This window comes from Juglans microcarpa x Juglans regia, chromosome 5D (assembly GCF_004785595.1).
Source record: "Juglans microcarpa x Juglans regia isolate MS1-56 chromosome 5D, Jm3101_v1.0, whole genome shotgun sequence".
In the NCBI taxonomy this organism is placed as follows: domain Eukaryota; kingdom Viridiplantae; phylum Streptophyta; class Magnoliopsida; order Fagales; family Juglandaceae; genus Juglans; species Juglans microcarpa x Juglans regia.
Genome location: NC_054602.1, coordinates 29,202,468 through 29,217,663, shown reverse-complemented (window position 1 = coordinate 29,217,663; position 15,196 = coordinate 29,202,468). Strand labels below are relative to the sequence as shown.

Here is a 15,196-nt window from a genome sequence, read left to right as displayed (position 1 = left end):
ACTTACAATTGAGGCCATACGGGTTTTTACATTGAGCTGCTTATTCCGCTTTGAAAGCAAAATGTAAAGAATATAGCATATCTTGTACAAACTCTATGAACTGATTTCACATACAAAAAATAATCATATTCTAATGTCACCAACTTTTCTTTGCAACCAATAATGTAATGACTTCCTGGTGATCTTTAACCTCTGTATAATCGCTGGTCTCCTAGTGGAACATTCCAACTTTGCGGGTAAACTATTCCTTCCTATCAATTGTTCTAGGTTTAAATCTGATTCAAGAGTGCATTCCAAATACGCCTTCTCATGAAGTGCATTTCAAGGTCCTGCAGAAAGAACCTGAAGCCCCAATTCATCCCTCAGAAGTTTAACAATCGCATTTTTCACCTCTAAATTGTGCCTTTCTGCACTTGTATCTTCTTTACTGACTTCTAAGATGATCAAGATGTCATCTATTACCGAATGTCCTGCAATGATAAACCATTAAGTCATCAAAATGAAGTTGTACATATCGAATTTGGGTTTTAGATCCATTTGCTAAGTGCGGGACATATATGTGACTCTGGATCAATGCAGATGTACATGGAAGAGATTCATTCATACCATGAGTATGGTGGTTCTCTTTGAACATTCACAGGACTGCAAGAACGACAATCGGAGCTTCAAGCTGTTGATACCCATACCTTTGTTAGCCCCTGAAGGTCAATAGCCAGGCTTTCAGCTTCACTCTTCTGCAAGTGCGTTGCAACTTTTTCAAGAAGTATACTTTGAGGTCTCCCTAAGTTGGCCTTGTTGCAGGAACTGAACTGTCCTTGGCTTTGATTCGCATCTTGTAGAACTCCTTCACGCCACTCCTCTATGGGCGCCTCCAGATAATAATAATTGGATTTGTACCGATTGTTAATAGCAAAAAGAGTGTATTCAACTAATATCTAATTATCTATCACGAAGAACAAAGCCCATTACTTGTATGTGGCAGAACATGTATATATGAACTGAATAAGCTCAGCAAAGACACAATCAATGGGAAAAATATAGACTATAATCTGATTGAAAACTAAATGAGCAATTTTTTGCTGCAAAATCTTCGGCCTACTGAATATCTTCGCTAACCAAGTAATAACAAAAGCACGCTTTGTATGGGAATCTTCAACAGTATGGGAATGATTTGTACATCCAATTACATGACAACCAAGAGCAATTCCTCTAGAGTAGTGTAGTATTCCATCTACAGTAAAAAATTATTTATTTCCAAACATACAAAACTCTCCATCTCAATTTATTTTCTCTTCGTTTAAATATATTATTTTATTACAAATAAACATTACTTTAAAATCGGCCCAGATCAGGTGGCCACCCACAAGCCGCAGCGAGCCACCCCATTTTTTTTAATTATAAATAAATTAAATTTTAAATATTACACAAATTCATTATTTAAACATATTTTTAAGGTGGGGTTTGACACTTACAGAAAATCCAATAAAGCTTTCATTTCAACTCTATTTCTTCATTATTCATCAAAACCTTCCCAACTTCTACAAATCAAACATACTCTTAAAGATAATATCCCTGATGAATGGCATAAAGTGGCATTCATGAATATTAGTGATCGGTTAGAAAAGCTTCTCAGCCAGTGTGGACCCACCCAGAGAATCGATATTGTTCAGCACTTGACAGTACTAATGATGCAATGTAATTAACTGATAGATAAATGATAAAAGAAATATTCATAGTTACTTGGAAAATTTATGAAATATCGGTAAAATGCCTTCCGCATATCTTGATATATAGACAGGCATTGTTGTACTTCAAGCAAGGAACCATATCTGGTGCGGGCCCTTGGAAGTGTATTATAAGTCACCTGAAAATAAATAACTTGAACGAGTTATATACAGTGAACTAAGAACATTTTTCCCCTCCCTGTCACAGTTTCAGAATGCCTTTCACAGCGAGTATACACAAAATTGTACTCAGAATGCAGTGCGAAACTGCCATCTACAAATACCATGCAGAATCATTTTCATTTACAATATCTTCCCTCAACTTCCAATATTATACCATAAAATTCACACTGACGCATAAAGAATCCAAGCAGATTAACTCTAAGCACTTGCCAAATTTGGACGTAGCTGATAGTTTTTCATTTCCTCAAATAATGAAAACGCTAGCTTCAAATTTTTATTTTCCACGCAAACCTATTAAACCAAGGGCACAAGGCATAAACATCTTAATTAGTGGTCATGACAACACATCTTTCCTTTTTTATTGGTGTCGGGTTTCCAGGACAGTCCCGACTAATCCCAGACAAGAAAACTACTTTACAAACAAAGCAGTGTCAGAAGAAAGATTTAACCTTGATGGCTGTTGTATATGCAACAACATCTGGCTGAATTCCAGCACCAAGCATATGTCTCAAAATCTGCACTGGAAGAAAAAGTAGTTATAAGAGAACTAAGATCTTGATCAAAGGATGTAAATAAAGACCACAGTAGCAAAAAGAAAGGATAATGTTGTTTCCGTAAATAAGTCTTGGATCTAGTTCTCACCAACATCAAGAATAATTCTAGTGTAAGTATTCAGTTAATTCTAGTGTAAGATTTTCAGCTAAACATATTCAGAAAAATTATGCAATAAGGAAGAGCAAAGATGAAGTAGATCACTATCAACTTGTACATTACCTGTATAGCACCTTCTACATTGCCCAAGCCTCCACATATATCAATCAAAATTGACCAGCTTATATGATTAAGGGAGATACCTACTACTATCATCTCATCCATCAAAGCATTTGCACGGTAGTAGTCAGTACCACAAGCATGAGAATATTGTACGTTGCAGTAGTGGGTGTAAAGGTAAACTTCTTAGAAAAGTTCAAGTGATGTGAATTAGATATGCAATTTGCAACAGTACTACTACAATTTTCTTCCGCATGATGTGCACTTAAATTGCTAGATGTAGTATTGCTCTTGTAATCTCCACTAGTAATCTCTGAGACTCTACTTCCCTTCCAAGACTGGAAAAGACGGAAGGCCCTGTCATATTGGCAAGCCTCAACACAAGCATGTAAAAGAATGTTGCAACACTGTGTGTTGGGTTCGCAGCCAGCCAGCAGCATCCCTTCAAACAATTGAATTGCCTGCTCTACAAGACCTGCATTGGCACAGGCGCTGATCAATGATGACCATGCAACAGTGTTAGGAGCCACACCAGCTGACAACATATCATCTTTGATGTGTAGTGCCATATGCCACAATTTTGCATCTGCAAAGACCTGGAAAGTGATGCACAGGTCATGTAGATATGAAAAATGTAGCAAAAGGGTCTCAAATAACAGGTCTACACTTCCACAAGAAAAAGGGAAAGGAAGATCTATGAACCGCCCAAAACAACAAGATGGTGAAGAAATTAAAATTAATGTTCATATACATTGAGTTACCTTTACAATAGTGCTGTAAGTGAAAACATCCAACTTTAGTGCTCCTGTTGATTCCACATGCTGCACTTCCTTATAAATGTCTTGGGCCAAATCAACTCTGCCAGCAAGACAGCATGCCTTTAAAAGGATATTATAAGATGCCATATCCGCCCTGACACCAAGATTCTGGTTGCATAAAAAACAAAGGAGGTAGTATTAAGTAACAAAGGAGATATACTGGCTAGCTAATTAATGCATATTTTCTTCATGTTTTTACCCTGAAAAAAAAAGGAAAAGAAATAGCAATGATACAAGCTTGAAACTTAAAATTATCAGTTAAATTAATAAAAATGAAGATTGAAGGAAAAGTATAAAGGATGCAGCACAGTAAGCATGCTAACCATTAAGAGTTCCACTATCATGTACTTTAATCAAAACATGGCAGCAGAATACGTTAAAAGCCTAGAGCTTTGTGGAATTGACTTGGGATCATTCACTCCGATTGGTGAGACAATTATTCATAGAAAATCCAAAGTATACAAGGTAACTAGAACCCACCAAAGGAACATAGAGAGAGAGAGAGAGAGAGAGAGAGAGAGAGAGAGAGAGGCAATACCTGCATATTCTTGTATTCATCCAATATGTAGCTCAAATCATGAGCAATGACATTCATGAGACTGTTGAAAACATAAATATTCGGGGTGATCTTTTGGTTGAGCAAGTCCTACAAAAAACTCATGTGAAAGAAAGCCCAACACTCAATGGCAGCATAACATCTCTAACTGTCCCAAAACAAAGCAAACAAGGATTATAAAAACACAATCGTTATGAACCTTGAAGAACAAAAAAAGAAGTGTAAACATTTTTCTCACCATGTGGCCAATTCACATAGGAGAAACAATGCTATTAGATGCCCATGATCTTATTTCCTCGAAGCACTTTGAGATTAAGGATTATGTTGTGCATTATTATGAGCAGATCACATGGAAACCAAGCCTGGACAAATTAGTACTTGTGACCATTGATCAATAGCAAGTAATGTGGCTTAAGAGGCCTTTAGAAGAGGTTGAGGTTTGTCGAGTGGTCAGAAGTATAACTAGTGACAAGGCACCAGGTCCAAATGGGTTTACTATAGAGTTCTTTCAAGCTTGATGGGATGTGATAAAAGATGATATCATAAAGGTATTCCCAGAGTTTTATTCCTACGCCAAGTTGAAAAAAGTCTTATAGCCACTTTTATGGCCCTCATCCCTAAAACCGTTAGATGCCCAGAGAGCTGTCACAAATAACCAATTTCAATCTCATTATGAAGATAACAGCTCCAGCGTTGGAGCTTCAAAAATATGTTGGTTATAGACAAATTCACACACTTCCAGTAAATTTAACGATTTCAAAGGATTGACTGAGGCTGAAGAACTTGTTAAGCCTGCATAATGTATTAGACATAATTTCAGCCACTCTTTTATGGCATCTAGCTGAGTGGCTTGACAAGCAAAACTTTGTAATATGGACAGCACTGTCAAACTATGGATTATGACAGTTAAAAGAGTATCAGATGATGTCATGCTTCCTCCATTGACTAGTCAAGCAGCACAAATGTTTTGCAGTATCATCGCTGTTTCATAATGACAATTGTACAGTTGATGAAAGCAGGAAACAGCCACCCCCATTATAAATATTAATGCAAATTAGCCGCTTCCAGCAGTGTCCCAATCAAGATTCCTATTTTCAATGATCTCAAGTAGTCTGACAATGTGTACCTATTGTTGATATAAACAATTTATGTGGTCACAAAATTACTACACAGGGATCTCTGTCTTCTTTTATCATGGGAGGATGCCGAAATTGCTAGCATGCTTGAAACTCGACTTCAACAGTAAAGGTATGAACTGTAAGAGTCTCTTTAATAATGCTTAATTAAGTCAGGACTCGGGAGTCTCTTTCATAATGCTAGAAAAGATTACTTACAGTCGCACACTTTTATAAATGAGAAAGCAATATGCTCAAATTTGAATCGAGTGCAGAAGTCTATCATCTATTTCGTTGCTATTAGGTGGACTCTTCTCTCAGAGATTTCTTCTTTCTATTATTCCGTCCTACAGGCATCAAGGGCTTCCTCATTGGATCTATTGCTCTTTTCTGTATTATTTCCTTGTTCCAAGGATCAGGTGCTATATGGTTTCTAGAAACCTATATTCTTATTCTCACCAATTGATATGAAGGGCTAAAGGGACTTTCGAATGACATCCATTTTCGGATGGAAAAGGAAATGAAAAAGAAGGCAAGAAAGCCTGTATGATACTTCTATATAGTCATTCATGTAGGGACAAAGCCAAACTTTCTTAACTTGCATAATTAGAGTCATTGTTCCTACAGCACATAAGAAAGGCTGTGAGTGAGAGAGAGAGAGAGAGAGAGAGAAAAACACTGAAGGTTAGGATAGATGAAAACATGCAGACATGTTGGAAATGGATATGAAATTCAAAATAGAAATGCCAGTGACGTGCATATCCATCTCTAATCTCAGTGCAAAAGTGTATCTAATTGGTGTGAAGTGTCTTAATTTATCATACATAGTTCCCAACTAAGGCCTTTTTGTTGCTTTTTTTTTTTTTTTTTTTTCTTTTGTCCATTTCAAATAAAAATATGATCAAAGAGCTGAATTAAAACCAAAAATTCTATATGTGCAAACACACCTACGCACACTTCAATTGATCCCCTAATTAATTAAAACCAAAAGTTCTCAATGATAAGCAGAATTCAGAAATGTACTGGGTTGAAAACAGAACGAGGGCATATACCTTCTCTGTGAGACATTTAAATGCCATCTTCTTCTGCCCTGCTTCATATATATTGCATTGGGAATATATCTAGTATCAAAATATAGATGTAACACCCCCTTCCCGTAGGCTAGGAGTGCCACGTATTTTCCATAAAAATAATCCGGTAATAGATCCCATAATCTCATAAGTTAAAAAAACTGAACTTTTATTATGCGGAAAAATGTCTAATAAAACTGTCTTCCAAAATATTAAATGAAATAAACTGAAATAAATTCATGTCATAAAAACATGTTTATTTTAGAAAGTCTGAACTAAAAAAAAATAAATGCTCCTTCTACTCCTGGCCTGCCTGCTCGTAATCATCATCTTCACCTGGGTGGTTAAAAACATGAAAATAAACTAAAATGAGTCGATGACTCAGTAAGAAATTTATCACAACGTAAACGTAATGAACATAAGATTTTCATAACAACTTTCATACTGAGCTAAAAAAAAAATTCATGACTGTTCATGCTGATGCTTATGCTATGTATGACTGTCTTAACTGAATTAACAAACTGATCTGACTGATTTAACTGATTTATCTGACTGGCCAACACACTTAACCCTGTGTGCAAGGTTGTGCACCGACCCCACATCCCGCGGCCGCAAGGGGAGCCGCTGATAGTATTCTGACATACTATGGTGGACCACGACTGAGTTCATGGCTTGCACACCACCCTGAACTGAACTGCATTGGTACCATGCATCTGAATGGCCATCTTATTAACTGATCTGATATTATCTTACACTTGAATTTAAGATGGCTTACGTGTCTTATACACATGAGATGCATGACATACTACATACATAATCATAAATTCTGAATTTAAACATGATGCGGAATGACATGGTCGTATGCTATGCTAGATGACATGCTTGCATATGACATGAGCGGTTCATAAATAGTGGCTATCAATGAACTGGCTTGGATAATACATACATATAAGCTAACTGTGATGATCTTAATTTATGATCATATTTACTTACCTCGATGCGTTTCTTCTTGAATAATACTTCGTAACCTGAGACCTATATTCAATAAATAACTATCACCAAATTGTTTGGAAATAAATAAATACTAATATCTTACTTAACTAAATTCGAAATTCTAAAATATAGTCAAACCAATATTTGTTTAACACTAAAATCAATAATTCATAGTATTTAAATTACTTAAAATACTAATTTATAATTTAGTAGAAATACTCGAGCTATTTTAAAATAATTCACAAAAACTTAAATTCTTAAACTAAGTTTCATTTCTCAACATAATTATTAAATCTTATAAGAAACTTAACCAATTCCACTAAATTCTTAACATAGAAATTTTATTAAAATTTTACTAAATTGACAAAGGAAATTTAATTCAAATATTAGACTTAACATTATTCTTTAAAAAACATATTTCTAATTCTTTAAACATTTTTATTAAAAAAAATGAACCTTTAATTAACTACATTTATTTAATAACTCAACTAGTAATACTAAACTCAATAAATTTCACTAAAATAATTATTGAAATAAAATAAGATCATAATCAATTAAACATTATTATAGTCTGTAAAAAGGGTTAAAAACTCTGGCCCATAATATAATACTACACAACATGAGCCCAAACAGGAAATAAGCCCATCCCAACCCCATACGGGCCTAAGGCCCAAGGCCCATCAAAAGAAACCCACGGGTTCTTCAAGAACCCGAGTGCATGGCAACCAAAAACACAGAGAGTTTGAGATAGAGAGAGGGTCTGCGATGGAGGAACTCACCGAGGGAGAGGAGCTGAGGCGATGGCGGCGCTGGTGGCTGGGAGTGACCGGCGGCGCGACTGAGGGCTCTTATGGTGGTCGGCGCCGAGTGAGAGAAAGAGAGAGAGAGTTTAGAGAGAGGAACTACTAAACCGAAACTAAGAGAGAGAGAGAGAGAGCTGTGGCGGCGAGGCCTTACCGGAAGGGAGTGGGTGAGCTGGGGCTGAGCTGGTCGGCAGTTTCTGGTTCCACGGGTGGTGCTTTGATGTCCTATGGTGGTCGGTGGCGGTTGGAAGAATCTAGGGCTTAAACGGCAGTATTTTGGTACTCTGGGTGTTTCAGAAGCAGATGCTTTGGAGTGGCTCACGAGATACTCCTCTCGTATGAGGTAAGCGATATTTATAATGGTAGGTGATAGAGAATTAGAGAAACCCTAGAAGAGCATAGACGTGCATGAGTAGAGGAATACACGGCACTAGAGTTGGTGTTCCACTAGGACGCTAGCAAAACAACAAAATCACCGAGAGGAACACACGGGTTGGGTGGTTTGAAGTTCTCAACAGAGGCTAACAAAGTAATGAGGTTCGGTGACTAGAACAAAAATTTAAACTTTAAATTTCAAAACAAAACCGTAGTACATAATCTGATACACTTTAGAACTCCTTATTAAAACAAAACTCTAACAAATCATAAATCGCAACTATAATAGAAAATATAAAGATAAAGTACATATAAATTCTGATAAAACTATAATCATAAAAATATAAATTCTAAAAATATAAATTTACTAGAAAAATTTACTTATAAACCCTAAAACTAAAACTGGTATGTCACAATAGATCACAAGATCTTTAATCTCCTAGCCTAGGAATCATATTAAAACCTTCAATATTAAAACTAACAGATACTAGAATTTGCTATAAAATTAGCACCTGTGATTCTACAATGGCAAAAACAGCATAAATGCCCCAGATTTTGGTATAATTGTTGTATAATTGTATTTTTGCAAATCTAACTCTAGGATGCCGCTGTTTGATCCCATCAAAAAAGCAATGGTGGATGGCCACACAGATGCATCTGTTGTCAATATGAGAAGGGTCTGCCCCAATGAGCATTGTCTTGTTATGCTGTGAAAGGTGACACCTGAAGCCAATGTTTGAAGACATGTATTATTACTATTATTATTATTCATTTTAGCACAATTTTTTCTGTTTTTGTTATCTTTATTTGTTAAAACAAGGACTTGATCTTACCTAGAAACAGTAATATCTGTGCTCTTTTGCGTGATGTCTATATGTCCATCATCGTAGTCATAGAGGCTGCAGCGATCTATCCATATGTGTTTTGAATTAGGCTTTATTTGAATACCATCAGCGATACCATGTTAGGAAACAGAGTCAAGAGTTTAAATACAAGAAAAAGACCTATAATCGAGCTGTATACAAGGAAAGTAAGCTGTACATTTTGAAATATGGAAAATATCAACTGATATCCCGTAATAGCCTTCAAACTCCAGATTGCATATAATTACATGTTCACATTCCTTCAGCCGCAAACCCTTCCCTGTCAATTTAACCCTTTGGCCCCGGCCATCAATGGTCTTATAAGACGACACATCCAAGTAAGACGAGAGATGAATGGTGCCCCAAACTTCAAAGACAATCCATAGTGGCTCTTTGCTACGACATCCTTGGCGAAGTGTTCCTGGCCCATAATCTTTGTAATGACCAGTAAATTTTGCAAATTGTGAATAATCTGGTTAGGGAATACCAAATTGAATGTACCTCAATTTCACTCGCCAAATTCAACATTTGCTAAAAAAAAAAGTGCAGACAACTAATCACAAGCATTTCGTTATTTCCATGAGCAAAATCTCAAAACAATGCAATCAATTTGAAGAACCCGCAAACTTTTGATCTTCAACCAATTTGCATCATCAGGAACGAACTAGTTACAAATTAAACAAGCAAGAAGAAACTTAGATAAAGCACACAAGATTACTAAATTATAAAAACTATCAGAAGATCTTAATAATTACCCAGCAGTTAAGCTTATCAAATCTAAAAACACCATCCCAGTGCCAGAATCCGAATTTCATGCAAAAAAATAAAAAAGAAAGTAGGCATATCCTACACGATCAGACAAGTAAAGAGAGGGATGACGATGACCTGCTAAGGAAGTAACGTGGTAAAGGGGACCACTCGAATTTGGGTCAAACTCTAGGAGCGACATTTTTAATTGCCAAAGCATAACCACACGAATTTCTAATATTGAAGCATTTTGACCAACCAGAGTGTTGCCGCGTGTAACTCCATTTCCCACAATTACGACCAACGGTCACGAAGCCGCCCAGTAATCTCTACTCCAACCAGAGTCCTTGGGCGGAGTTTCTGCTTATCCTTCGAGCATCCATCCATGGCGACTTCTCTGTCTACCACACTTTCGACCAATAATCTCTACTCCAACAGCATCACCAACCCGACTTCAACACATCTGCTTCCTGGCCTATCACCCAATAGCACTCTCAGACTTTCTACGATTCCCAAACACCTCAAGTATACAACCAGTTTCTCACCACGGCAAACCCTCGTCATGACTTCTGCAATATCAGGTTCTCCTGGTAGATCTGTTTAAATTTATTGCACTAATCATATATCTTTGGTTTCTATAAACAGAAAAAAGGGAAAAAAAAAAGTAAAGAATAATATGTGTCCTTTTATTCATTTCCGTCGTTTTACACCGAAAATATTTAGCATCATGACGTTTATATTTCCTCATTTTCTCGGCAAACAAACTTAATATTTTGTAAGGTATTTTGGAGCGGATCAATTATGATATGTGCAGATGTCAACAGGTACCGAAACTTCAATGGCGGGTGACGATACCGCAACTGTGCTGGACACGGTAAAAGTGTTCGATTTGAATGGAAACGCGATCCCGATTTCTGATTTGTGGAAAGATAGGAAAGCTGTCGTGGCATTCGCTCGCCATTTCGGGTCAATTTCTTATATAAATATTATATATATATATCTAATTATTCCGAGCGAATTTCTGTCACAATGAATAGAAAATAGGTAGTAGAGGCTAATGGAAGTAATATTTTCACTCAAGTATTGTGCACCAATCATTCATTTTGCGTATGGTCTTGTCTTTGATTTTGCAGGTGTGTCTTTTGCCGCAAACGAGCTGATTATCTTGCCGCCAAGAAGGTAAGTGTGTGGATGGACTATAGATGCCATGCGTTCATTCATTCTGTTATAACATAAATTCTACTTGTGAAAAGAAACAAAATATTTACTCCCCTTGATATTAACAACAAAGAATTGTTGTTGAGGAGCAAAAACTAGATGAAAACGTTGATGCTAACTAGAAATTGTTGGATATGTGTAGAGGAAAAACTTTTATTTTATATCACTGCCAACTTTAATTCAGTTGAATGGATGTTTCCAAGGAAGAGCAATACATAGTTAGCTTTAGGATGAGTTCTTGTAGCCTGTAGAAATGACTGGCCACCAAAGGTGGTGGCTCAATAGTTCTTGGGTTACGCCTAAGTGGTTTGACATGTACAAGATCATGAACTCAAATCCGAATATGAATTCACCTTAGACTATTAGTATTAGTTACCAAATGATTCATTCAATTCCCTAGTAGGGCTAGGATCTAAGCTGTGGTTCAAACTCAACTTGAAGGAGCGCCTGAGGCTTCTCTTCGTCTAGGCCCCTCATGTTCAATTTCCAGCAGGTGGGGTGCTACTATGTTCACATCCAGGTAGGGAAGCCACTTTTGGTCACCTCCCGTACACTTACAAGTAGCCAAAAAAAAACTTAATAACTTATTGGCATCTTCTCCCTTAATTTTTGTTGGTTTAAAATGATAAGTGGGAAGTGCTTATGTCGACATAGTATTGAGATATTATATGATATGTTGACAGGATATAATGGATGCATCAGGTGTGGCTTTGGTTGTTATTGGACCTGGTAGTATTGATCAGGTATGTACTGATGATTAATTGAATTGTTGATACTTGCTTCAACAAGACTTAATAGATTAATTAAGTATAAAATAATAAGCTGCTCGTGTATTTGTTGGGTGTCAATATGCCATCCTTGGAATAAGGGTAATTGTAAATATGTATGGAAGTTTCATGAGAAAATCAATGGCACTCTTCACATGTATTTTAAGGGTAAATATGTGACTAACAATGTTATACTTCACTGAAATCATTTCTCACCCTTTGCCCCAGTTTTTTTATCAAGAAAATAATATAAATTTTTAAAGTAACTTGCAACAATAATTTTATGCAGGCAAGAGCATTTACTGAGCAAACAAAATTCAAAGGAGGTATGTTTCTGAAAAATTTGTATACTACGTGAATTCTATTATATCAGCAGTGGTACATCAAGTCCTACTTTGGTTTTACTGTCAGTGGAGTAAAATGGAAACATGGAGATGAGATGGTGTCTCTCAGTCAATTACCTGTGTACTTTTGGTTCCATTTTGTTTTCTGTTTTACATTTCTTGTTTATAATTAAGTTCTTACAGTGTTTATATCTTGAAATTTTAATTAATCTATAATAAAGGGATCTGTGTGGAAAATGAACCACTGTTTCTGTTGCCAATTGATGATGATAATAACGCAATAATATGATAATGATAAGGATGTGATGGTGAACGTTTGGTGATGGCAGCAATGATGGTGTCATTCTCGTTGTTGCAAAGTAGCATGTATTGTGAAAAGACCTTACTACTCATCAAAGCAGGGGTGTAAAAGAATGAAGGAGAAATATGTTCAATTTTATGTTGTAAAAATCTGTGTGGATATGGAAGCTTTGTTTCCGTTGCCAATTGATGATGATGATAACAACAATGATGTGATAATGATGAGGATGAGATGGTGAACGTTTGGTGATGGCAACAATGACGGTGTCATTCATGTTGTTGCAAAGTAGCCTGCATTGTGGAAAGACCTTATTACTCATCAAAGCAGGGGTGTAAAAAAAATGAAAATGAAATCTGTTCAATTTTTTGCTATGGAGTATATACTTCCCAACTGAAAAAATTGTAATATGTCTTAATTTTGCAACTTGCTAATAAAACTTGTTATTTGTTCCAGAAGTTTATGCTGACCCGACCCACTCTTCGTATGAGGCTTTACAATTTGTCTCAGGGGTTTCAACTACATTCACTCCTAAAGTATGTGAAAATCCCTTTTTGGTAACTCTAGTAGTACTTGTGGCTTACATAAGGTGTTTGTGAAAATTGGCACTTTGTGATTGTGTCTAGGAATTCTTAGTTTAGTTGCTTCTGTGACACTACAGGCAGGTCTCAAGATAATACAATTATATATGGAAGGTTATCGACAAGACTGGAAGCTTTCATTTGAAAAGGACACCGTGACTAGAGGTGGCTGGTATGCAAAACATCTTTTTGCAACTACTGTGTCCATTTTTTTTTTTTTTTTTTATGATGAGATTAAAGTATCCAGTTATGTACTTTTTTCGAACTCCTAGTAATTATTAACAAAACCAGCATCTTGACTTGAATTGTATTATTAACATAACCTAGATCCATCACAGCTAAATCCCCTTGGTGGCTTAAACAAGATCCTAAGGAAGCCACCAAATATATCTGGCAACAGTTGACTCTACACTAATGCGTAAATTGAAAAAAAAAGTATAAAAGTGTATAGATTATAAGGCCTGCCTTCAATAAAACAGTTGGTTTAATAATTTTTATCTATTTTGGCTAAACTTGTCAAATATGAGTTGTTTACTGCAAGGGTAGAAAATACTTTTTTCTTAGTGATGACTTTTTCTTGTTTTTAAATTAACAAGTGGAAGTTTCTTGTTTCTCAGGCAGCAAGGTGGAATTATAGTTGCAGGTCCTGGCAAAACTAATATCTCATTCGTTCACAAGGTAATTAAGTTTCTCATCATAGCTTGTCCCCTTTCTCTTTTGTCCTCATACCCAGAACATGATTAATCATCAATATGACCATTGTCATATATTTGTTATTGATCAATAGTTTCCTTTTTTCCTAATGCACAAACAAATTAACGTGTATACTTTTACACTTTCTGTAACCCTATCTAAATATATGTTCTTATACAATTAAGATCAGAGAGGAGTATCGAAAGACTCCACTCAAGGCTTTAAAGTTCTAAGCTCTTTTGCTAGATACTACTCTAACTAGATGTAAAATTTCTTTATTTCTTTTTGAGTAGGACAAAGAAGCTGGGGATGATCCTAATATCAAAGATGTTCTGAAAGCCTGTTGTTCATGAGAAGAAATGATGAGTCTGCAGACATTCTCTATTAGATTTTACTTAATTCACTTCTATTTTCTTTTTGCACACATATCTCATTCAAACACATCGGCCTCATTCTGTTTCAGCCACTTCCAACCTTGTAAAGTGCGTAGCTCAGGTTTTTGTGGTGATTTGGAATGCTTACAAATAATATTTTTCTTGAAAAAAGATCGATAAATGTAAATGGCACATTGACAGCACACAAAACACCTTAACAATAAGCAAACCATGATCCAGCCACATATGCTGCTTGTTTCCTCAGTTGCAAGAGTGAAACTGTAGTCAAGGGTATGGCATTTGGCTTCTTATGAGAGAGAAATTCTTGTGACACACATTTCATTGTAGGCCTAGACTTTGGCTAAGTGTGAAGGCATGCAAATGTTGTTGTAGCAACAAGCAATATATTCTATCCAATCAGACGATTTGGAGGTGGCAAGCATTGGTCTACTATTTCATTTAGCATCATATTTTGAGATTATGATGATGATAATGATAATGAGGACAAGTGTAACGACCAGATCCTATATTTTTAGAGATAAATTATGGATAATTTTATTAGGCTCAATAAATGAGTCAAAGCCCATAAGAGAGTTATCAGATAAATTATTTTTAATTGAACCTAGAGTTAAGGCTCCATTATTTTTTTTACTCCAAGCTATTAGACTCCAAACACTTTTACCATTGTGCTCTCCTTCCATAATAAAACCCCTAACAGATTTCTTCTATTAACCGCAACCATACACATCTCTTTCCCTAGGATTTACTTTTTTAAACGTTCTCTATCACATATATATATATATATATGTAAATATGGTTTAGACCCCGTTCCTTGCCCGTCTATCACTACATGCATGGCTTTATCGTAACCGTTACCTCTGCATGCACATTTCTCATCTTTAG

The 15,196-nt window shown here is 36.0% G+C and overlaps 2 protein-coding genes and 1 pseudogene across 3 annotated transcripts; 1 reads left to right on the top strand and 2 right to left on the bottom strand.

The window, feature by feature from the left end:
* Positions 1-93: 93 nt before the first annotated feature.
* LOC121265875 lies at positions 94-4,293 on the bottom strand (annotated as a pseudogene).
* A 1,419-nt stretch (positions 4,294-5,712) lies between these two features.
* On the bottom strand, positions 5,713-10,405 carry LOC121265874 (probable pectate lyase 4). Its single transcript, XM_041169544.1, has 5 exons — positions 10,324-10,405; positions 9,470-9,743; positions 9,242-9,364; positions 8,921-9,131; positions 5,713-6,288 (listed from the first exon to the last, which is right to left on the bottom strand). Exons 1-5 carry the CDS (start codon positions 10,403-10,405, stop codon positions 6,142-6,144), a joined length of 837 nt encoding a protein of 278 aa, XP_041025478.1. The 3' UTR covers positions 5,713-6,141.
* LOC121264418 (thioredoxin-like protein AAED1, chloroplastic) lies at positions 10,338-14,601 on the top strand. 2 transcript variants are annotated; one of them, XM_041167575.1, is made up of 9 exons: positions 10,338-10,608; positions 10,843-10,984; positions 11,152-11,197; positions 11,920-11,979; positions 12,293-12,329; positions 13,102-13,181; positions 13,307-13,398; positions 13,844-13,904; positions 14,213-14,601. In XM_041167575.1, exons 1-9 carry the CDS (start codon positions 10,404-10,406, stop codon positions 14,270-14,272), a joined length of 783 nt encoding a protein of 260 aa, XP_041023509.1. In that variant the 5' UTR covers positions 10,338-10,403; the 3' UTR covers positions 14,273-14,601. The 2 variants fall into 2 exon arrangements, with proteins under 2 accessions (XP_041023509.1, XP_041023510.1); XM_041167576.1 differs by having other exon boundaries at positions 10,462-10,608; positions 10,810-10,984.
* Positions 14,602-15,196: the final 595 nt, after the last annotated feature.